This window comes from Scylla paramamosain, chromosome 10 (assembly GCF_035594125.1).
Source record: "Scylla paramamosain isolate STU-SP2022 chromosome 10, ASM3559412v1, whole genome shotgun sequence".
In the NCBI taxonomy this organism is placed as follows: Eukaryota; Metazoa; Arthropoda; class Malacostraca; order Decapoda; family Portunidae; genus Scylla; species Scylla paramamosain.
The window spans coordinates 24,587,840-24,611,931 of NC_087160.1; the positions used below are offsets into that span (position 1 = coordinate 24,587,840).

Below are 24,092 nucleotides of genomic sequence, written 5' to 3' on the forward strand. Positions count from 1 at the left end.
CGGGGCCAACAGGAAAGAAACGCGAATCCTTATTTACGTGAAAAACAAAACAACTATTCTAAATGGCCACTGCTAGGGAGGGCCACGAGCCACTGAAGAGGGACAAAGTGTTATGACTCCGGTACGTGGGGGTCACAAAATCCGTCCAGGTGTCAAGGGTCGAGGTGTAATGGTTGCACTCGTATTAACACTTCACCATCATCATCACCATCATCATCATCACCATCATCATCCTCTCCTACTGCTCTACTTCCTCTATTCTACCACTATCAGTCTAGTCTTCACACTCCTGCAGGCGCTCACCACGAAAGCGCTATGTGGCGAAATCAAAGCGGCACATATGACAGTGAACGGGCGAGGTGGAGTTGCAGGGAGAGGAACACAAGGCATCCAGTCACGAGTCACAAAAAAATAGGTGTTGATAACTGCATGTGAAGACAGAGTAGGTGGTCAAAGTATAGATGATTAATGAAAAACGCTTGCAATACCTTAAATTGGCAAGCCTTTTGATTCCACAACTGACTCTTTAATGAGCGACATGTTGTGTGGGCTTCTTTTATCTTTTTTATTTTCCTTTGGCCTGTCTCCCTTGTGCATAGAAAAAACGGTCAAAGAGCAAAAGGTCACAATATGAGGAGGAGAGACTTACAGCAGAGGGACGGGAGGCTGCAGGTGCAGTGACAAGATGAAAACTCAAGGTCAAGACGTTAAAGTGTGGCCAAGTGACGCCTTCCAGACAACTAAGTGATGACCCATTTGCTGACACAGTTCAATCTCTTATTTGTAATCCAGCTTGTCACTGAGTTCAGGAGTTTAGAAGAGTCCGTGGGCAGTAGAAGGGATTATGATGCGAAGTTGTTCCAATACGTTTTTATTTCCCGCGGTAGTTACAAGGGGTGGATGAAAAGGTGAAGGAAGAAATACTCTATACACTACACATCTGGGTGCCGCCTCACGCCCATAACTGAGGTGTGATGGACTGACTGTACGGGGATCATTTTAGAGCACAGGAAGGGAGTCAGGTTCTAGTCTTTCTATTTTTTGTCCTTGCAAGAACCTATAATTTTCTTGTCAAACCAGAATAATGGAACCACTCGACCGTGCTATATAAGTACACACACACATACACACATACTTATATACAATACAAAAACATTTCACTAATCTCTAATGTTTCCTTTTAAGGCTTCCTATTACATCATTATCACCTCCTACTGGAATTTGCTCCAGGCACACTTCCCCCCCCCCCCGTAAAACTTGAACCCCAGCCTCAAGTCACCTCTACCACACACAAACACATACACACACACACACACACACAAACAAATTACCTCCACAAAAAAAAAAAAAAAAAATCACACAATACACATATATATTTACTTTCCTTCACTCCACACAATACTTACAAGAACCAAAGCCACCATCATATCCACATTCACACGCACATCTCCACACACACACACACACACACACACACACACACACACAGATACACCTTTCAAAACACGGCAGAATTCTTTAACCCAGCGAGTCTAGTTATTATTACTATTCTTAGCCTCACCTTCCATCTCTCTCTCTCCCCCCACAAAGAGATAAAAATATTACCTACAACATCACCGCGATAAGACTTACTCAATGCACCGGAAATTATACATTGCAGGGATCAAGCAATACACGACCGACGAACTTTCAAGCCTGGATGCCCACGACGCGACAGGTGCAGGGACGAGACGCGCCATGTGAACACCTGCAGAAGCCCAGCGGAAGTCCACACTCATTCCCCCCTGCCATCAGCGTCTGGCCGGGCATTTGGGGGGAGCGAGGGAGATGAGGGGGTGATATGAGGGATGCACAGGTCCTTAAGTTCACCAGTTCACAGCATCACTAAGGGCAGGACACTGAAGGTCATGGTCACTGGGAAAAAAAGATCGTGGTGGAGACTGACCGAGGTGAAAGGGTCAGTGTGGCAGGTGGAGTTGAGTGGATAAGTGGAGTAGAGTGGTAAGGTGGTAGTGGTGATGTTCAGGGCAAGGGGGATACGAGTTAAAAAGGGGGAGCGGGGTAAGAGGTAGAATTAGGTGTAAGTAGGAGTTAAGATAGATAAGGAACAGGAGTTTTGGTAAATTAATCTGATGAGAGATAAGCAGTTTCGTGGTGGAGGTAAGCGAGAGCGAGAGCGAGAGAGAGAGAGAGAGAGAGAGAGAGAGAGTTCCCTATTGAAAGGTAGAAATGAGGAGGGTACAGCAAAGGTGAGGGCGATAGAGGGAACAGTAGAGAGTGGGAATGTAAAAAGCTAGAGCAGGAAGGGAGGGAAGGGAGGTGGCAGCTTATCTCATCGACAACAGGCCGTCAGCGCGCTAATTTCTGTCACCATTCATTGTCCTCCACCACCACCACCACCACTACCACGGCGGTCATCAGCTCACCTAACTTACCACCTCCCCCTCCCCCCGCTCTCTTTCCCTCTCCCTCTCCCTCTCTCTCTCTCTCTCTCTCTCTCTCGCTCTCATCATCGCCCGTCAGCCACGCTCCTCAACAAATCATCATTACAAAAGATGACATACAATCACTCCCTGACGATAGGCCGCGTCTCAGTGCGCAGAGGATAATTACGCATTGCTCCGAGGACGTACCGGGAAAGTCTAAGTCGTGAGGGTGACGGGGACGGCAGGAGTGTGTGGCGGTGTGCGGCAGGTGCAAGGAGCGGGAATACTAAGGGAATGAATGGAAGAGGTAAGGAGTGTTGGGAAGTTGATACAAATACAAAGATAAATACAAAGGAAGACAAACAGTTAACATACCTTAAGGTCCATACTAGGCTGTTTGTATGACTATCCAACTCTAACTACTAATGGAAGAGACAGATTACCAAAGTAGAAGTAGATTCCTGGAAAGGTGAGGTGAGTGTGGGTTGCAATAAAGGTATGAAGAATGTTTTGAATTTTGGATAAAGGAAAGAGATATGAATGAAAAACTGCTAGGAAGATGTGTAAGAAAAGGATGCAAGGGATGCGGAGAGGAATGCAAAGGGACAACAGAGAAGAGGATACGATGGACGAGAGTGGACACAAGAACAAAAAAATAAAAAGAAAAAAATATGAGACGAGTGAGAGAGAGTAATGAGGGAAGAGAGGGTACAAAGTGCAGGTGAGAAAGTTAGCTAGGGGTGTTGGATCTCTCTCTCTCTCTCTCTCTCTCTCTCTCTCTCTCTCTCTCTCTCTCTCTCTCTCTCTCTCTCTCTCTCTCTCTCTCTCTCTCTCTCTCTCTCTCTCTCTCTCTCTCTCTCTCTCTCTCTCTCTCTCTCCTGACTGAGTAAACACAGAGAGTGGTGGAGGGATGCGGAGGTGGCAGGAATGGAGTAGATGGCAGGATCACAGTCACTGGTTTCACTCTGGTTGGTGCATGAAGGTTGTGTGGACTACAATCTTGACTACAAACTTCTTAACTATAAACATATTTTAAGTCAATATTTGTGTTTTCCGTTGTGTTAAGCTAGTTATTATCTAATACATTATACTACTCCAGCTGAAGTCTATGAAGTATCTGTCTATCTATCCATCTATCCAACTGTCGGTCTGTCTAACTGTATTTATTTATCTATCTGTGTGTGTGTGTGTGTGTGTGTGTGTGTGTGTGTGTGTGTGTTGGCCGTAGAGGCAATCCGGCATCAAGGGTAAATGTAAATAAGTAACAGCGTGCAATGAGTTGAGGCGGCAAGTGTGTCCCTGAGCTGCTCGCTGCTCGCCAGGGAAGATTACCGGGGCTGCCAGTCTGCCCGCAGCGGCAAGGAACGGGGAGCGTCCACACCTGCGACCACCACCACCACCACCACCACCTTGCCGCCCCCTACAAAAAAAAGCATGCATATTTTACAAAGACCTTTATAATTTGCCTGATTAATTTGTACCGCCAGACTTCGCGTTATTGAAAGCCACAAAAATCGCATAATTGGACTGATCGCATGGCCTTACTCCAGTCTTTTCCAGCCAGACGTGCAAGCTTCACGAAAAACAATATAATATTTTTGATATCATCTCGTCTTTTTTTTTAAATCCACACAAACCACATCATTAGGCTAATCATCCAGTCTTAATCCAGTGCTTCCTAACGCATTCTGCAAGATTCACGAAAAACAATATAATTTGGTCCATTAATAATACCTCGAGTCTGTTCGATGCAATTTGCGAGCTTCACGACAACCCGTACAATCTGACGTTGATGTTATGCTTCCCTCTCCTTAATAACCTTTTGAAAACTTGGCGAAGAAATGCGTAATTTACAAGAGATAAATTCTGCATGAAGATGTACCAAAGAATCGAGGACAAGTAGAAAAATAATCAATATATTGTCTGATTCTACCTATAAAAATAGCCTTGTCCAAACTCCACGCTGCCTTACGTACTTATTACCTTAACTACTTTATAACTCTCCGTAAAAGAAACATTCCGATGTGTACGTGATATTAAAGAAGTAATGTTTGTGTTTAGTTACTTGCTCCTCCCTGCAGGCTGCCTTACATACTCATTACCTTAACTGACTTATAACATTCCCCATTAGAAATCTTCCGGTGTGTACGTTTTATTCGAGAAGTAATGGATTTTGTTGCTTGCTTCGCTTATAATCTATTTAAATGACGTTGGGCTTTGTATCAATTGCCAGGTTTACTTAACCAACCACTAGGCCTTCCCGCAACGCTGTCCCCCGCGTCAATAACACACCAGGAGCAGAGCAGCGGCAAATGTTTCTCCGCGTCGTACGTCTAATTGTCGTACATTCGTTTAATACGGTAGGGACTCATCTGGCTCGGGGTAATAATAAGTCACCGCCCATTTCAATCAACCATTCATCTTGTTACACACACACACACACACACACACACACACACACACACACACACACACACACACACACACACACACACAAACACACACACACACTTCAACATGGACGGCACAAAATATTATTCTTTCAGGCCAGCTAATGCACCGCGGCGTTAGTAATCAGAGGAAGGCCGCCATGTTGGAAGGGTCAGGGGAGGAAGCCGCGTTCAAATTTGCATACTTCTGTGACACCTGACCTCCTCCTGCTCTTCCTCTTCCTCCTCCTCCTCTTCTACCACCTTCTCCCCTTCCTCTTCACTTCCGCTTTTTTTTTCTCTCTCTCTCTTCCACTTGCTTTTTTTCTTTCTATTCTCTCTACTTTTTTTTCTAATTAATTTTCACATATGTTTATCCTTTCTTCTTTCTTCGTCTTTTCTTCCTCATCTATCATCTCCTACATCGTTGTTTTAATTCGTCATGTTTCCATTTTTGTCACTTATTCTTTTACATTAATTTTCCTTCCTCCTCTCTCCCGTTCCCTTTTTTTTTTTACTGCTCTTCCTCATCTACATCCTCCTCGCCCACTCTCATCACCTAGGCACTGAGGACTTCGAGGTGTCACGCATTATCGCTGAGCGTCAGTTAAGTAGTGTCCTGTCTATGTGTCTTCTTTCTTCTTTGCCTTCATCTAATCTGCTCTTCCTTTCCTCCTCTAACCTTACCTAACCTAGCCTAACTTAACCTAACTTTACCTAACCAAACCACAAACTGAACTAATAACACCCTTACATATCATGTACACAACGCAACTATCTCCTAATTTGTTTTCCTTTCTTGTCCTTTTAATTTTTATTGTCGTCATAACTGTGTACCAAAAAAAATCACGTTACTTTTGTCTGGAAGGAAATTTTCTTGGGTAAACCTTGGAGGCCGAGAGAGACGCGCGTGTCTCTGTATCGTGTGAAAAAATTATTACCATAGTTTCCCCCTAAAGAAGAAAAAGAAAGTCAACACTGCGATTTTTTCTTCATGCCCAGCAGTCACCAACCACCCGCATCCCCGTGGCTGCACCAATCTACTGAGTGACACAGTCCAGTGCACGTTCTCAGACACAATTTGTTACACATCTTGCTTCATCGCAGGAGAATAACGAGTCTGCGCGAAGTCTAACCTGCACGGGACTTATATATTTTTCATATTTTGTCATCGCATCGAACACATCTTCCATTTCCTTCACGCAATGGTAATTTTGTATCGCAGTGATCGAGATGCGGTGCACGTCACCTGTTGGCCTGCACACTTGGCCCCCACACAGCCACCGCCACGGCCTGCCACCTGCACCGCGGCAACACAGGTGAGGACAGCCATCATGGCCACCGCAGCGGTTCATCCCAACAATAAAATGATCACCACTTTGGTATTCTACCTTTCCATCTACATTTCTGACGCTACCACAACCAGCACCACCACGACCGCCGTCACCGCCACCGCCACCGTCACCGCCGACATCTCCAAGTCCCCCAACTTCCCTGCGCCGCAACATTCACCCATACAGTCCGCGGCCTCAATGCTGCCTCGAGCCGCCGCCCGCTGGGGACGGCCCTCGCTTGCGTATTCCAAAAAAGAAAAAGTTAAATATTTCACCACCCGGTCCAAAGTTTTTAATTCATTTACCCCGAAGCCAACAGAGAGATAAGGGAAAAAAGGTAATCCCAAAGGTTAAGGGAGAGAAAAGGTGGTGGTGTTTATCTCCGTGGACGCCCAGCCGCGGCCAGCCAGCGAGGGACTAAAGGAGACACTCAGCTCTGGGAGTGAGTGTGGCGGCGGAGGTAACGGCGGTGGTGGCGAAGGCGGAGGCGGAGGCGGAGGCGGCGGCGGCAGCGGTGGTAGTGGTGGAGGTGGGGTGGTGGGGCGGTGGTGATGGTGGCTGATATAGTGAGCATAATTTGAAAGTCACGACACTGATTCCCTGCCACCTGAATGCTACATGATTGATGCTACTTTTTCCTTCCCACTGGTACACAATACTTATTGAGTAACAGTAGGAACAGCAGAACACCATGTAGTAGTAGTAGTAGTAGTAGTAGTAGTAGCAGCAGCAGCAGCAGTAATAATAGCAGTAGTAGTAGTAGTAGCAGAAATAGCACTAGTAGTAGAAGTAACAATAGTACCATCACCAGCATCAGTTGCAATAGGGACATAAACATAGCAGACCCAAACCGTCTTCAAAATCTCATAAAACTATTATTCATGCATACACGCCTCCACGTCTCCCTGTGTTTCTATTCATTCCTCCGCCTACATGAGTGTCCTGAAATGCCAACAGGAATATTGCGGAAATCAAACAGTTTACGCATTTGTTTGCAATACTTTTACAATACTTTTTGCAACAATGAATATATAAACCAACAAATGACGAGATTATTTGATTATTTACTGTCTTTCAAAGTCTAAACTTCTTACTTAAACGTGACGGGCGAAACTTATAGACTTCGAGGAAGAGGAGGAGAGAGAGAGAGAGAGAGAGAGAGAGAGAGAGAGAGAGAGAGAGAGAGAGAGAGAGAGAGAGAGAGAGAGAGAGAGAGAGAGAGAGAGAGAGAGAGAGAGAGAGAGAGAGAGAGAGAAACAAAGAAACAAACAAGCGAAAAACAACCAAACGAACAAACAAAAGAAAAAAAGGAAAAAGAAAAAAGAAACGAAAAATCAAAGAAAATAAAGAAAGAAGAAAGAAAAGAAGAGAGAAAAGAAAAAAAGAAGAAAAAGAAAAAGGGAGAGATTCTTCAACCGCACACCACCTCCTCCTCCCTCCCCACTAACCTAAACACACACACACACACACACACACACACACACACACACACACACACACACACACACACACACACACACACACCTGAGCTTCTTGTCGCCAATTGACACTTGCCTCTACATGCTTCATCACTCCTACTTCCTAACCCTGAACTCACACTCTGAGATAAACGACACGACCAGCGCAGCATCTCCCAATTTACAACTACCCAGCATCTCACATTCCCAGCCTCTCTTCAGAAGCTTAAGGTTCTGGCGTCAGTACTCGCCACTCTCCGTCAGTGAGCCACTCTCCGCTCGCCTCGCCCACCTTCCTCGCTCTCTTAAAAACGGCCAAACAAACGCCACCAAGTCTGCATTAATAAAACAGCGACCGCGACCTAATACTCACTTCAGCGTTACCAGAGTCATCAAGTTTTCATCCGGATCCCCTAAGCCCTGAAAAGACCCTCCCCCCATTCTCTCTCTCTCTCTCTCTCTCTCTCTCTCTCTCTCTCTCTCTCTCTCTCTCTCTCTAGGAGGTGGGTGACTAGGAATGATATGAAGTGAGAAGACTTGTGGGATCTGTGAGTGGCCTGAGCGAAAACATATGAGAGGGAGAGCAGCGTACGAGAGTAATACTTATGGACCAACTTTGTCTACCTGAAGAAGACAAGGAGTCAGTAAAAGGACACTAAAAGGATACCTCGTCGTCGTCGTCCCTCCTCCTCCTCCTCCTCCTCCTCCTCCTCTTCTTGGTACTTACAATAAGTTTCCTACTGTCATCAATACCATCGACCAGAGAAGTACAATAGATTTAAATATATAAAATACAGCAGCAGCAATAACGGTGAATATCAAGTTTACTATACGAATGAAGCGCCTGTCCACGGCTTGACTGCTGCACACCCTCTCTTTCATCAACTACGTGTAACAAACAGCCAGTACCTGATAGCGTCCTATGATACCACGCCTTGTATCAAACCTTTCATCGTGTTGAGTGGAGCTGCTCTTTCCGGCCTAGAAGTAGGAGGAGGAGGAGGAGGAGGAGGAGGCGAAGGAGGAGGTGGTGACGAGGTGGTGATGAGATGGTGATGAAGGGCGACTTCAATGTTTCTGAGTTTTAAGTTCAAGAACCTAGTATGACGGGCCTGTGTCGCCCCCCGCTCCTCGATGCCTTCACCGCCCCGCCAGGATGTTGTGAATTCACCGCTCCTCTTCCCTTCCCCCTCTCTCTTCACCCCCACCTCCCCGCCAGCCTCACACCAGGTGGCAGCGGGGAAAAAGAACACAGCAAATTGGTCACTTCGATGGTGGTGATTATTATTAGATTAAATTCCGCTCGCAGCCATAGCGATTAAAATTTTACCTCCAATAAGCGGCTTCATTGATTTGCATAATGGTAAAGTGAAGCTATTTTTGTACAATAATACACCGCAAATTTCCAGTCTTATTTTTTTTTTATAGGCAATGTTTTAAGTTTTACAAGTAGTCAAGGGTATTTGTAGGAAAGGAGGTTAGCTGAGGAAAATAATGACTAATTCTCTCTCTCTCTCTCTCTCTCTCTCTCTCTCTCTCTCTCTCTCTCTCTCTCTCTCTCTCTCTCTCTCTCTCTCTCTCTCTCTCTCTCTCTCTCACATGCGTTGATATATTTTACATCTGACTACTTTATCATAATTTCAAGGCCAATCACCCGTCGCCGGAGTGTTAACATTGCTGTGAAAGTGCAAGCGAAGCCTCACTTCCGCTCACTGCTTCATTCATATCGCGGCTGCCAGGAAAATGTTGCGCTGTGAATGATACAAACTTAACGTCCCAGTGTTACCAACTTGCGCCATCAACACAGGGTAGGGTAAAGGTTACAATAAAATCTCCGCCACTTCCACCTCAATCTTCCGTCACGTGTGGTTATGAAGTGAGCGAGCTTACGAGGAAGCTCTTGATATTCTTCGGCCAGACACTCCCAGATTCGTACATGGAAAACTTCGCTACTTCTCTGACTATTCAACTGCAGCGGGGAAACTTTGCAGAGTGGGAAAATGTATATAGATATGACTTTCGACTTGAACACAAACTCCAACAAACACATCTCTTATGGAATGTAGAATGAATGACCGTGTGTATGTGTGTGTGTGTGTGTGTGTGTGTGTGTGTGTGTGTGTGTGTGTGTGTGTGTGTGTGTGTGTGTGTGTGTGTGGATACGTCCCGGTGGAAAGGTGCGCATGAATGGACGATGGGGACGGGCATGGATGGAGGGAGGGGGCAAGGATGTTCTGGTGAAGGCGTCGGGTGGGCGGATGGCAAAACGTAGGAGTGGGTGTAGGCGTAGAGGAACACTGGCCTCACGCAGGGCACGCCAGGGACTGGCATAGCTGAACACACACACACACACACACACACACACACACACACACACACACACACACACACACACACACACACAAATGCCGAGGCTTCTTTTCCCTCGTGCTTTACATCAAGGCAAAGTGGAAAGCTTATGATCAAACATCAATAACAAATATCACAAAACATTTAACGAGTTCAAAACGTTACTCTTTGTTTCCAACAGAATTTCTTAGCAGCTTTGAATTAAAGCGACTAATATCAAGGATTTATGCCAGGGATAAAAATATATTTCGTGCGAAGCCGAACCCAGCGGCGGCGCGGCGGGTGGCGGGTGGCGCGGCCCCCACCCTCACCCCTGCCGGCCGCCAGCTTTGTGCGGCCCACCAGGCGGCCCCGCAGGTGGCCCTCGTGGCCATTGTGCAGCCCGACGGGGTCACTCTCACCACATGCCCCACCCGCCCCCACTACCATGACCCCACCACCGCCACCACCACCACCACTATCGACACCCAACCCAACTCAACCACCACCACCACTACTATCATCAGCACCTACATCCACTCATCCATACCACCACCCCATCACCATCAACACCCACTCCCCGTCACCACTACCTCCACCGCCCCAAACACGTCCTAACTCCACCATCTTCACCCTTCACCGCCACATGATACGCCTGCCTGCCTGCCTGCATATGCCCGCCTCAACCTCCACAACACACACACACACACACACACACACACACACACACACACACACACACACACCACCACACAGTCCCCATCTACACCAACGGGACACACACCCACGAGTTGACATTACGTTAATACAGAAAGCAACAAGTCGCACGCATACTAAGGGAGCTCTGGACTAACTTATCCACCGTGGCTTCAGACAACACGAAAAATATTTGCACGCACTAACAGTTAATCAATCTGACGGCGGCAAAAGAGGCGAGACCAAGAGATGCTAGTAAACAGTTACCGCAAAGCATGACAATCCCTCTTTCTTAGGATAAAGAGAGAGAGGAAAAGGATGGAGTTGGAAGGGAAGAGTTAGAGGAAATAAAAATCGAGAGGAATTGGAAGGTATAATGAATGGAAAGAGTTAAACAAGGTAAGACAAAGGAGTAATTAGAAGAGAAAAGAAAACAGGGAAAAGAAAATCCAAGATGTAGAATGTATGGAATAAAAAAAAATGTTAAAGAGGAAAAAAATAGAGATGAGAGAGAAACTAGGGAACACTTAGCAAAAATATTTAAGGGATAATGAGAACATTAACGTGGAATAAAAAAAAAATTAAAATGAATGGAAAGAAAAAAAGGGGAAAAAGAAGAGAATAGAAAGGAGAAATGAAAGTGAGAGACAGAGATAAGAGACGAGAGAAAAGAGAAAACGGATGAAGGGGAATGAAGAGGAGGAATGAAAGGAAGTGGAAGCTGGAAGGGAGGAGGTAAAACACGGCAGAGGAAAGAGTAAAAGAAAGTATAACACAAAAAGGAAAACAAACAGAGAGAGAGAGAGAGAGAGAGAGAGAGAGAGAGAGAGAGAGAGAGAGAGAGAGAGAGAGAGAGAGAGAGAGAGAGCCTAGGTGTTCCGTAGGTTTCTGATAGGTGCACGGTGCCCGCCCTCACACCTCATAACTGTCCACACCTTGGCCTATATTCTTAACTGCTTTTGTCTCTCATAAGAATTATTTTCAAAGACCATTATGACAAGTCAGATTCTCAAGGATGTTTTTTTTTCTCTCTCTCAATGATGAAGCAGAATATTTGTTAAACTCACTAGAACCATAAAAAAAAAATCATTGAACATCCCAATAACTTCCACTAAAGCCTGTTAAAAATATTGCTTTACCAGACAAGGACCAAAGCAGAGCCGGGGGAAGCAGGTACGTGGAGAGCAAAAGTACCAAACTTGACAAATCGAACACGAGCAACATGAACTTCGAGACATATGGGGAAGAAAATAACATCAGCAGAGGCGCGATACGTATAACCATCTGAAGAGGCATCGGGATAACCTTGTTTTTACCTTTCCGGGAGGCTGGAGGGCAAGGTGGCGGCTGGAGGGCGAGATGGCGGGGCTGACCTGCGGGACAACGACCTGCTGTTTCCTGTCCGTGAATACCCTGAGCCCCTGTTGAGGGAAACACTGCTCGCGGGGGACAAAGTAGATCCCCCACGTAGTGTTTTATTGGCGGAGAGAGAACTTACTAGTCTGACTCAAGGAAACAAGAAGCGAGATGAGCGTTACTAGACGGCCGATACTAGTCTTAGGGGGTAGCGATAGGTAAGCTACCTCGACTCAAGACTCAACGGAAGCCTAAACCCTCCCCCCGCAGGTATACGGCCGAGGGGGACTACGGCAAGCAATTTCGTTGGAGGCGGCGTGTCGAAGGGGCGGCGCGGCAGGTGGGGGTGTTAATTCAGGGACTCCCCGGCGAGCGACAAAGGTTGAAAAATGTGTCTGGACGCACGCCGAGGACCCGACCGCTGACTTGCTAATAGAGTTATTTCTACCTTGGAAGGAATCAAAATTACCCAAGCGGAGGCGACGGGTGCTCGGCGAGTCCCAGGTGGATGGTGCTGTAATTACGAGCAGGTGGGGTGCGGCCAGGCGACCCATGTCACTCCCAACACCCCGACACTTGTACTCTGTTCCCCCCAAGCTCAAACTCCCCCTCACATTCAGCCACGCTTCGCCTTTTCACAAAACAGTACACGAGCAGCACTACGCCAGAGAGAGAGAGAGAGAGAGAGAGAGAGAGAGAGAGAGAGAGAGAGAGAGAGAGAGAGAGAGAGAGAGAGAGAGAGAGAGAGAGAGAGAGAGAGAGAGAGAGAGAGAGAGAGAGAGAGAGAGAGAGAGAGAGAGAGAGAGTATAACAGCAGCAAACAAAAGGCTGCTGTAAATACTCCAAAAAGTCATGGCCTAAAACATATCCGTTGACCCAACATACAAAGTGTCACCATAACATAGTTTCAAAAAGTCATCCCTTAAATTCTGAACATACACTGTCCCTTTTTTCCCACACCAGCTCTGCACACCAGCCTGGCCCGCCTCACTGCCTTGGAGGCCCTGACAACTCCATCTCCGAGGCGTCATCCAGACTGAGAATATGAGAAAAGGGAGAAAGAGGATCAGGAATGAGATGATAAGGGGATGAGGGGGTGAGGGGAGGGGTTCGAGGTGTGTATGGAAGATGGGGCCTGACGAGCACCTACAGGTAGAAGGAACACTTACCTGAGTCCAGGGATCCCACGCTCTCCTCGTCGTCGGAGCGCTCCCCTGAAAAGAAAAGAAAAAGCACGTTTAGTTTACCCTGAACTGGAACACGGAATCAGTTTGTAATTGTACCCAGATTCAGTTCGTGGCAACGCTCAGCACAGTGTAGGCGGAGAGGGAGGGCCAGACCTACACACAGTTTGCTTTTCATTGTGTAATGGGGGAAACTGTTTGCACTTCGCATGGGTGATGTGAGGACAGATCAACGCAAACAGCACAAGGGTGGAGTGCCTGCGCGCACTGGGAGCCGCAACAGGACAGAAATGTGTTGTAGCGTGATGCTCTCCTGCCACTGGGGGAGGGAGGGTAGAGAGGATCATTTATGGCCGTAAACCCAAAGAGGAAGAGATTAGGTGATGGAGCAATATGCATCCGTGACCCAGCGAGTACAGGAGCACCAATCGATAGTATTCTCTTGAATCTACCTCCATACGAAAGATAAATAAATAAATAAATAATAAGGCCTAGATCTTATCCTTCATACTTCTACAGTACCTCGGGTTACCGCGATCACCTGAAGGTTAGATACGAGACAATGAAGACAAGTAAGCACCACGAGAAACATGCTCCATCACCCCCACAGCCTCCCGCCCAGCTAACACAAAGGGCACGACGGAACAATCTTTCTGTCAGCCGAAAAAATAACTTCTTTCATCAAGATACCTTTTCCCTCCCATTTAAATAATTAATATTCTGCTCAGAGTCTATAGCACAAGTCGGGACATATTCTGACGTTGTGTCAGTACAAGTAATTTGAAGGCAGCGGCCGGTGGAGAGTGTTTGGGCGCCACCGGTGTTTTGCCGCCTCGGGTACACACACCCCGTCATCCCGTATTCCGTTTCACTGTGTTCCATTGTAATTTTTTACCTACAACTTCCGGGACTCTTGAAGTATTATGGAAAAAAGTAAATCCAAACACGTGAGTGATTCAATATTCATTTCAGGCTGGCGTGAAGCTTTCTGGATAGCATCGCTCACAAAAAGCGGGAGGGCGAGGGAGCAGCGCGCCGCAGCCCAGGGACACCGGGCGAACGTCACTGGCACTGAGGGAGGCGTCTGAGTAATCTGCCGGTGTAACAAGATCCCTGGGGGGCACCGCTCCAGACGACGATCCAGGAAGGGGGGTCTCAAGGGACATATCCCTCCCCTCTCTTCCCATTTTACTCCTCCACCAGCTAGGGCCTGTCCCTTCCCCGCCGTATAGGCCCCTCACACCCATGGTCGCCGCGCCGCCAGGTTCCTGCGTCCAAGCCAATAGACTCGCTGATGAGCCACTCTTGGGTCCTCCTCATCTGCCACCGCCGTCGACTCTCTTCCCGCGCCTCCCCCGTCATCCCATCTAACTACCACCGCCGCCACCGCCGTCCCTTCCACTCTCATCTTTAATCCCTCCGCGCCACCCTCGCCCTTCCCTCATTTAATGCCTCCTAGTTAAAATTGGTTCACTCCCGCGGCGGCTGGGGTTTAGCTGGCAGCAGCGGCGCCCCTCACGCTGCCCTTCCTCCAGGGACGCCGTGTTTGGCTGCTGCTTGCTAGTCACGCATTTACGATATATTGGAGGCGGACGGCATCACAAGGTTCCTCAGCGTTCCCTCGGGGCACTAAATACACTCCTTACAGAACAGGAAGAACCCTAACGCGCACTTCAAACTACTTTCCGCCCCGTCCCTGCTGCGCCTCGCCCCTTCCACAATGCTCCTCGGGGATGCCCTCGCCGCTCCCCCTTCGCGCTCACTTCTCTCTAAACTTCGTTACACTCCACCCTGCACTTCACTCCTACATCGTTCTCCTTTTTTCCAACACTCCATGCAACACTTCAAACAGCACTTTACTGCACTACTAACATCCTCTTTGTTTACGCACTTCACTCTTCCGTCGTTTTAAGAGTTCTCAACTTCTCACCTCATCGCAACATTCGTCAGGTGCTGCGTGTACTTAGGACTATCATGTCACCGGATAAGGTTGCGTGCTGCGGTCTGGGGGACGCTAAAGGAGGTAAATCGAAGGTTATAAATCGGCGGAAGGTTGTTTGCAATTTTCCTAGACCACTGTTTGAGAGGCGTGGGAGAAGGCTGAGTCCGATAGGTGATATCTTACGTCTCCGGATCCTGAGAGAGAGAGAGAGAGAGAGAGAGAGAGAGAGAGAGAGAGAGTACATACAGCTCTATAACAGGTGAAACTCGAGTCAATAATGGCAGGAGGGCTGAATGAGACTGAAATAGAGACCTGCAGGAAAATTAAATGGGTTACCACGTTAAGTACCGACACTATAATCTCTCTCTCTCTCTCTCTCTCTCTCTCTCTCTCTCTCTCTCTCTCTCTCTCTCTCTCTCTCTCTCTCTCTCTCTCTCTCTCTCTCTCTGCGCCTGTGTTGCCGCTGACAAAGAGGGTGGCAGAGCGGAACATCTTCAGGGACAGCTTGGGAGGGAGAGTACGGAGGGCATTCTTCTGGTGTTCTTTCGTCGCCTTCCCGTGTACTGATCTGATGCACTCCCCCAGTAAGTAGATTCGAAAGTTGTGGGAAATTTTCTCGTCTATGGAAGTATACGAAATATAACTAAGTATTCTCTCAGCTTTTCGCTGTTTCTGTTCGTGATCGCAGCAGTGGACCACACGTCTTCACTACAGGACCATATTCTGAAACACTTCTGCGCAGCACCTCCACTACTCTGAAAAGGATCTTGGTACAGTTACACGGGTTTTCCAGGATGTTTTTACGGTTCTAGTGACAGATTAACAAGATTTGTACATTATTAACAGGAGAAACGATGTTGAGAACCCGGCTAATCATGTCTGTGGCCTTTAAAAATAGTCGTGGTGAGAAAGCAAAGTGTTTCTGAATACGGGGTTTATTCTGTTACACTCATCACCCGCTTGGCTTCCTTCACTGCGTCCATAACCTTCTCTTTGGTCTTCCTCTTTCCCTTCTGTCCGGTGGGTTCGTCTAAGCAATCTTTTCTTATGCATTATGAATCTTTTCCTTCCCCTGTAACAAATCGTCATCATCATCAGCATCTGTTTGTACAATTCCGCTGCAAGATAAATATCTCAACGTAAACTTTATCCAGTCATTTCTCTCTGGTGCCAGTTAGTTCTGTTTAGCTCTCTCTCTCTCTCTCTCTCTCTCTCTCTCTCTCTCTCTCTCTCTCTCTCTCTCTCTCTCTCTCTCTCTCTCTCTCATGTGAACATCAAATAAGCTTACATTTCCCATAACTCCCGCCTGAGTGAACAATGTACAGCCAACACTTCAAACGGGCTGTATTGGTTGTTGCAGAGTATACGGGACGCGTAGCACACTCACACTCTTATCACTAATCGCACTCAGTGAACCAGTCACCAGTGAATGTTTGAAGAAGATTCTGCTGCCAAGAAAGGGTCATTATTTTTCTCGGGCGACTGTATCTGTCCATTCAAGATACTTCTGAGTCAATTTATCACGAGGAAAACTATGTATTCTTTACAATATATTAACTTTTCACCAGTGCCTGAGCAACGGACATGAATGCGTTTCCTGTCATCTTAGTCCATCAAGCACCAATTATTCACTCCACGCCGCGCCCCTCAAACTCCTGGAGGCAGAGGCAAAAGGTATTTATCTTTCCCTTAAGATGAATAACGATTAACTCGCATACATAAAGTGAAGTGTATATAACATATTCTTTCGATACGGAGGCTATAGGAATGTATAGCTGTTTTGAGTTATTCACCAGTACTTTCTCCTTAATTACTGACGCACTCATTGTTGGCGTGGCTGGCTTTGGCTTCTGCTACGCAAGGTATCGAAATAATAAAATGGCATAAAATGAATGGGCAAGTCTCCCCAGCAGCACCACGAAGTAGAGGAGTAAGTCTTGGGATACAACACTGAAGGTTTTACTCTCCTCCGTGCTCAGAGAGAGAGAGAGAGAGAGAGGGAGAGAGAGAGAGAGAGAGAGAGAGAGAGAGAGAGAGAGAGAGAGAGAGAGAGAGAGAGAGAGAGAGAGAGAGAGAGAGAGAGAGAGAGAGAGAGAGAGAGAGAGATTTGTAAACTAGACCATAATAATTATCACAAAAAACTATTTCCCAACCAAAACACTACAACAATTTGTAAACTAGACCGTAATAATTATCACTAACAACTATTTCCCAACCAAAACACTACAACAAAGTTTATGTCAGCGTGAGGCAGTCAGAAGAGACAGACCTGAGCGTCGTGCTCCTAAACGAGAAGCAGGAGTCCTTGCGAGGGCCGCTGTCAGCACGTGGTTGGGTCCCCGAGTGACGGAGGGGGGGAGAGAGGGGCCAAGGGTGACAGAGGGTGTAGAGAGGAGCCACGGGTGACAGAGAGGGGGGAGGGAGGGGCCACGGGTGCGTAGCGTGCACAGCGATAGTTACTTCCCCCTCCACCTCCCACTCACTCTGGCCTGGGCCACAGGGGAGGCAATTATTTGCATGTGTCCCGGCCCTCCATGCCCAAGGGAGCGACGCGCCTTGTTATGCCAGTAGGGAGGAGGGCGGCCCGCCTACAGCTGGCTACGCTGTAGCCGTCCATTAGAGGAAACTCAGGCACAAAATGTCTACAGTGCAGGTGTGGAAGAGGTGAGTGCTGCAGTATTGATGAAGACATCCTCGCAGGGCACACGCAGCCCTGCACTTCCCTCGCCACTTTCTTCTCGTCCTACGTCCTACACGCACACAGGGCGAGGAGTGCTTTCCTTGTCCCAGGCACATCATCTTCCCGCCTGACACAACCAACTAACACCTGGCAACACTGGGCCACAAATGTCCTGGGAACATCGCGCACCTCAAGTCTCGTTGTAAGTAAAGTGCTAACTTTCCCCTGAACTACATGCCATGCTCCAGAGTTTTAAAGCTCAGACATAAATTGTTGGGGATTTCCGGCACAGAGAAAAAACAGAAGTGGTTGACATGTCAAGGGGTGACCACCTGACGCGAGCCCGTAATGACGTCCCTCAATGACCTTCCGCCACGCCACCCATCCCTCACCACGCCATCACACTCCACCCTTCCACCCACCCCACCTTCTCTCTCCTTTCATCCATCCCTCTCCCCTCCACTACTCTCCCTTCACAACGCTAACTATACCTCTCTTCACCACGTCATCCTCCATCCCCCCACCCACACTTTCCCTTCATTCCTGCCCCTCCCTCCATCACACTCTCCTCCCCTCCAACACACACACTACTAAACACCCCTTCCTACCTCCTCTCCTCCCCCCCCTTCCTTGCGCATAGCTCTTCGCTCTCCCCCTCTCTTTATAAACAACACGCATTTACAACACACACATTTTCCACCCTTGCTCTTACCTTCATTAGGGTCATTGAGACGCGTCAAGTAACGGGACACGAAACAAGTACTTCACCTTGACGGGACCTTACCTGCCCAGATTTTAATGACCCACATACAGGTATAACTCCATACAAGTGTGTGTGTGTGTGTGTGTGTGTGTGTGTGTGATTCTCTCTCTCTCTCTCTCTCTCTCTCTCTCTCTCTCTCTCTCTCTCTCTCTCTCTCTCTCTCTCTCTCTCTCTCTCTCTCTCTCTCTCTCTCTCTCTCTCTCTCTCTCTCTCTCTCTCTCTCTCTCTATATATATATATATATATATATATATATATATATATATATATATATATATATATATACAAAGCACCAGTGCAGGCTGCAAACAAAATGGCCAGCGCGTGGAGCAGCCTCCGCCAGTTCAGCTCCACCTCACGTCCCTCCACGGCCTCATAACAGTCGCAGGCCGCCGCCCGCCACCTGCCGCCCCACGCACCACACACCACCCACGAAATATATAAAGTGAGACAGTAATTAACGTGAGCCACTGAGCCCATCCCTTTCCGCAGCCAGCGCCGGGAGGGGCCGTCAGCGGGAGGCTCGACATGGACGACGGAGCTGAGGCAGGATTACCCGAGGGGCTGCAGGTGGGGCGGCGCGGCACTGCCTGCCGCTTCTTAGCTCCGCCGACGAAACCTTTTGGTGTTAATCCCGGGGTGAAGGCGGCGGGAGAGAGGGAGAGGGAGACTTTAAAGTTGTTTTATCCTCCAGAGCTTTGTGACGATGACTTAAAACATTTCTTTCACAAATTTCGCGCTTTATTCTTTTGTTTTCTTGCTTTTTGGTACTCTGGTAGAGGATGAATGACCATTTGCTGCCAAGTCAACTAAGATTTCCATTTAAAATATTATCTAAAAGCTTAATACATGTGGAATAAGTTTGTTTTATCAGTGAACTTTGAACCTTCCACTTTCTCGTGTCCACATGCCGACTGGGGCTTGACCCTCGCTCTTCTGCCAACAGTAAGTTGTGAGGGTCTGTGTTGCTATCATGTACCAAAATTATCTTTTCGGATGCTCCATAAGAGCTATGAAACTTTGGAGGAGGATGCTTGTTGTCAGGGTGGAGGTGGAGTTGGAGGTGGAGGTGGAGGTGGTGGTGGAGGTGGTGGTGGAGGTGGAGGTGGTGGTGGTGGTAGCGACTCCAGGTGGAGGTGAAAGTGGTGGTGGTGGTGGTGACGAAGAGTTTCAAGCCTCACAGGACAGTTCGTCGATTCACTGGATTCGAGGACACGCGAACACCACCCTGGTACTGAAAACCCCAACTTACTCCCCAAACCTCTCCCCGCACTGCGTGCTGCACCCCTCTCCCAGCGCCGGCTCTCCCAGCTAACTGCTGGACCATTGCCGGGAATTAAAGTTAACGAAGCCCCGCGCTGCTCACCTTCCCGTGGGATGCCGGTGCCATTCTGTGCTCAGGTGGTCCGTGGAGCCCCAAGCTCCAGTCAGTTTATATACAATGGATAATAGCACTCGCGGGCCCCGGGAAGTAAACCCTAAAGCCCCATTCGTAGCCACGGTGGAGGCGGAGTACACCCCAGAGTGCCGCATAAACCCGCGGCCGGCGGGTGCCAGGTGGGCTGACCCAGCAACGAGGCCGCTCCATTGTGAGCCACTTTATGTAAAATGGATCGTGCAGAGCTCATGGGCTGGCTTAATGGTCTCCCCGGGGAGTGCCGCCCTCCCAGGAAGGCCCTGCATGGTGTCGAGAAGTGCAGGGCGCTGTGGCATCCCCAAGGCTGCAGGGATATCACTGACTCAGCCTACGGAGAGCAGTTGGCACTCCACGGTGAGGTGGCGGCGAGACAGCGTGATGCACTACCACCACCACCACCACCATCACCACGACCACCACCACCACCGCAGCCATCATCACCATTACCGAAGAGGGATCAGAAAACTATTGAGTTACTTTTCTTGAGGCACAATCCGTAAGCAGCGGCCAGGCCGCGGTGGGTGGCTGCCTCGCGCCAAGGCAGACACTCACAGGCACCTCTTGCCGACAGAATTGAACAGAAGTGTTCGGCACCTCCATCTTTCATTACATTCTCTTAGGCATTACGAAATAATACGGAAATTAAAAACAGCGGGCAAACTGGACGGTGCTCGGTGCAGTGGGACGGGAGAGTGGGAAGAGAAAACGAGGCAGCAGTGAGGGAGACTATTCTGAGGCCGGCGAGACTGGCAGGGCTGGCGAGACTGACAAGTTGGAGGGTGGAATGCTGCAAAACACACCATAACGTGATTCACAGGAACACCAATATATTATTTCTGTACGAATTATTTGCCTACATTTAAAATTATTTTGAAGGATGGCTTTGCTCAGTGGCTTTAGTCGTCTCAGGACAAAGCCTCAAATGTGGGAGGGACTTGCGAGAAAAGTGTTGATCCCTTATAAAAATAGCGTGATTCTGTGTGTGTGTGTGTGTGTGTGTGTGTGTGTGTGTGTGTGTGTGTGTGTGTGTGTGTGTGTGTGTGTGTGTGTGTGTGTGTGTGTGTGTGTGTGTGTGTGTGTGTGTGTGTGTGTCTGTGTGTGTGTGTGTGTGTGTGTGTGTGTCTGTATGTGTCGCACGCCTACCTTTAAACAAGCATAATTTTCTTTCACCTGTTTGAAAGGAAAAAAATTACGAAAAAGGTTGGCAGTAATATGACGCAAGATATGACGGGGATGTGGTACAGTGGTGGTGTGACGGAGACTGGTCCATTACTGTGAGGGTGTGACAGTGGCAGCTATGGCTAGCTAAACAATATACAAGTGTTTGGTATTAATACAAACGTCTATCAAGATTCCGTGCAACAGAGAGTTAAAGAAAAATAATGCTTCGAAACAATAACTGCTCATGCTTATTCACTGATCATCATGGAGTGATTTGAGAGGATTTCGTGGGCATGACGTGAGAATGAGTAGAGGAACACAATGCAGGAAAGAAAAGTACAGATATAGCCACGAAAGATACGTACACATAAGGACGATCAGAATAAGTCTATGTAGAAGTCTGAATCACACGAAGAGTAAAGATTAATAGCTCTGAAGGCACGACTATTCAGCACAAGACTCAAATGAAAGCGTGGAAAGACCGCAACGCCACTGTCAGCACCATCACCACCACCACCACCACCACCACCACACCTGCCGCCGCCACACTCTACGGGGAGGACACATCTCGCTTGGTTTCAGCTGCGTCGCGACCAGTGCAGAGTGGCGGCCGTGGGGCGAGGGGAACACCGGCATGAAGGATTGAGTAGCACACGCTTTGAGCAGTTACAGATACAGACAGACAGACGGGTGGATGGACCAGCGCGCCCACACAACGGCGGGGACAAAACACCAACACAGAAGCTGTCGACCCACGTGGTGTTATCTTGGGGAATTTCTGCAAACGTTCTTCATTCGTAAAATTTCAAGTAGTAGTCTATCTTTACCCAGAGTAATACAACTTTTTTTTAATATAGAATTACAGAGTGAAAGCCTTAATACCAGTTTGTTTAATAGAGTTGTGCCAAAATAGTGTGCTAGTCGATTCAGCTTCCTCCGAAGGGCGAGCCGCTGCCACCCAGCCAGTAGGGAAACCCAAAGCCACGACCATTTCTCGTTACCTTTCCTGTCCTCCTCCCTCTCCTCCTCCTCACGCCCCGTTTCTCCATTCGGCTCTCCAGGGTCGCAACCACGAGGCAGAGGATAGGAAGCACAGGTACGCCACGAGAAGTTTCCCCGGGAAGCGTCGTTCACTGATGCTTGAAAGTCAAGAGATATTGAGAAAGTTTCTCTGGAATACAATAAGGAATCCTCCCACACACTTCCGGATTCAAGTTATTTATGACCTTCAAGTTAACAGATTTGGAGAGGAATATATTTTTTGAATTGGCAAAGCAAAAACAAATAACAGCACAGGACTTCTGATTTCTACAGTTACTGAACTGACGCCTCTCCGCTGCCCAGCCACAAACAAACAAGCCAGACAGATGCTAACTCATCACACAAGGCGTCACGGAAAATTGCCTCTTAACTAACTCATTTCGAGCAGGAAGTATTATAATGAAAGTCTTCCAAGACACCATACTCTACACGTCTTGGATTTCCTTATTCATGGAAAGAGTGAATGTTACATGTGTCCTCGTGTTCCTCTCACCTCCGGCTGGTGTAGTGTATCAATATTAAGACGACGGTGCTTGTACCGCTGCCTCCACTGCTGATGGGGTCACCTGCACTACTGCTACACCATATTCTACACACACACACACACACACACACACACACACACACACACACACACACACACATACATACATACACAAACACACATCTGCTAGTACATAGTATGGTGTATGTATGTAATAGCAACGACTCTGTCCTGAGAAACAGCCGACAAAATTTCTCCCCTTCAGCCCTGGCTTCCCGTGATAGGCTTCCCGGCTCACCCGAAGGGAGCGTAAAACATCTAATTAAGGAAAATGTCTCACCACTAACAGAGCACAAGGGGTGCCGAGGCCCAGACAGGGGCGGACCCCAGGGCCGGCCAGGGCCAGGGTTCGAGGCGTCCCCAAGAAACCAGGTTTAGATGAAAGAGGAAAATGGGTATGGAATATTCTTGGCTAGAGGCGGCTTCGCTCTCCCTGGGGGGCAGTGTGCGCGCTACGTAGAAAATTAAGAAGAAATCCCCAAGGAGAGGAGTTCTCTTCTGCCGGGCTCACTCTTACTTTTGGAAATCGAATAATGTGTTCCCAGGGAGCCGCCGCGGCGCCCGAGACGACCGTTACGCCGATAAGCGCGCCAGATTTGAATGATAAATGAAGATGGCGCTGGTGCCTCCCCGCGAGTGAATGTCTGCCTGTAGCAGGCGGCAGGGAGAGGTATATACCAGCTGAATTACGCAACACGACGTGTGACGCAGAGGAGAAAGGCTGCAGCAAATCCAGGAACTTTGGAGTCCAGATAAAACATTTATCAAAATGTAGAGCAGCAGGCCCCGAGGAGGACCTACCCCGGGGTCTCTCATCAATACCACGCCTTACCTCAGGGGACGCGTGCCTTCCTCTCACACCATTGTCGCCTCATGCCACGCTGTGAATTAAAACCACCGCCCAATGTGAACAGTGGAAGGAAGACGCTTTGCCGCCACTCGTACTCCAAGACGCCTTGTGAACCAATAATCGTTGGCTGTTCAGGACCCCTCGACGCTGACACAAAGTTATTCCTGCTGCAAACATTACCAGCCCGAGACATGATTCATTTAGTAACGATGACGAAGGAAAACTGTTCGGGCATAAGGAAAACCCGGAGTAACTTTGCGAGAGTAAATAAACAAGAGCCCCTCGAGGCCGCCAACACGAGATAGAGTTGAGCAGCGGCCGGGAGTTTGTTCTTTATAATTAAGATCCTATTCTTTTTTTTCTCTTTCCTCACAGAAAAGTGGAGAAAATGGAGGAAAAATTAAGCGGCCCTCCAGCTCCTACGGGAGAATTTTTAATTTCAAACTATGGCGTCAAGGGAGCGAGGGGCCAGAGTGAAATGAAC

The 24,092-nt window shown here is 48.1% G+C and overlaps 1 protein-coding gene across 2 annotated transcripts in view; it reads right to left on the reverse strand.

Annotated features, from left to right (window-relative positions):
- Window positions 1-1,309: 1,309 nt before the first annotated feature.
- Window positions 1,310-24,092, reverse strand: part of LOC135104413 (myb-like protein V) — a 96,444-nt gene continuing 73,661 nt past the window's right edge. For both annotated transcript variants that reach the window (XR_010270426.1, XM_064011816.1), the window contains 2 exons: window positions 13,196-13,240; window positions 1,310-1,914 (listed from right to left, as the gene is read on the reverse strand). Coding sequence is in view for 1 of the 2 variants with exons in the window: in XM_064011816.1 (XP_063867886.1) it covers window positions 1,874-1,914; window positions 13,196-13,240 (86 nt within the window). In the remaining variant the exon portion in view is untranslated. The remainder of the gene's footprint in view (window positions 1,915-13,195; window positions 13,241-24,092) is intronic.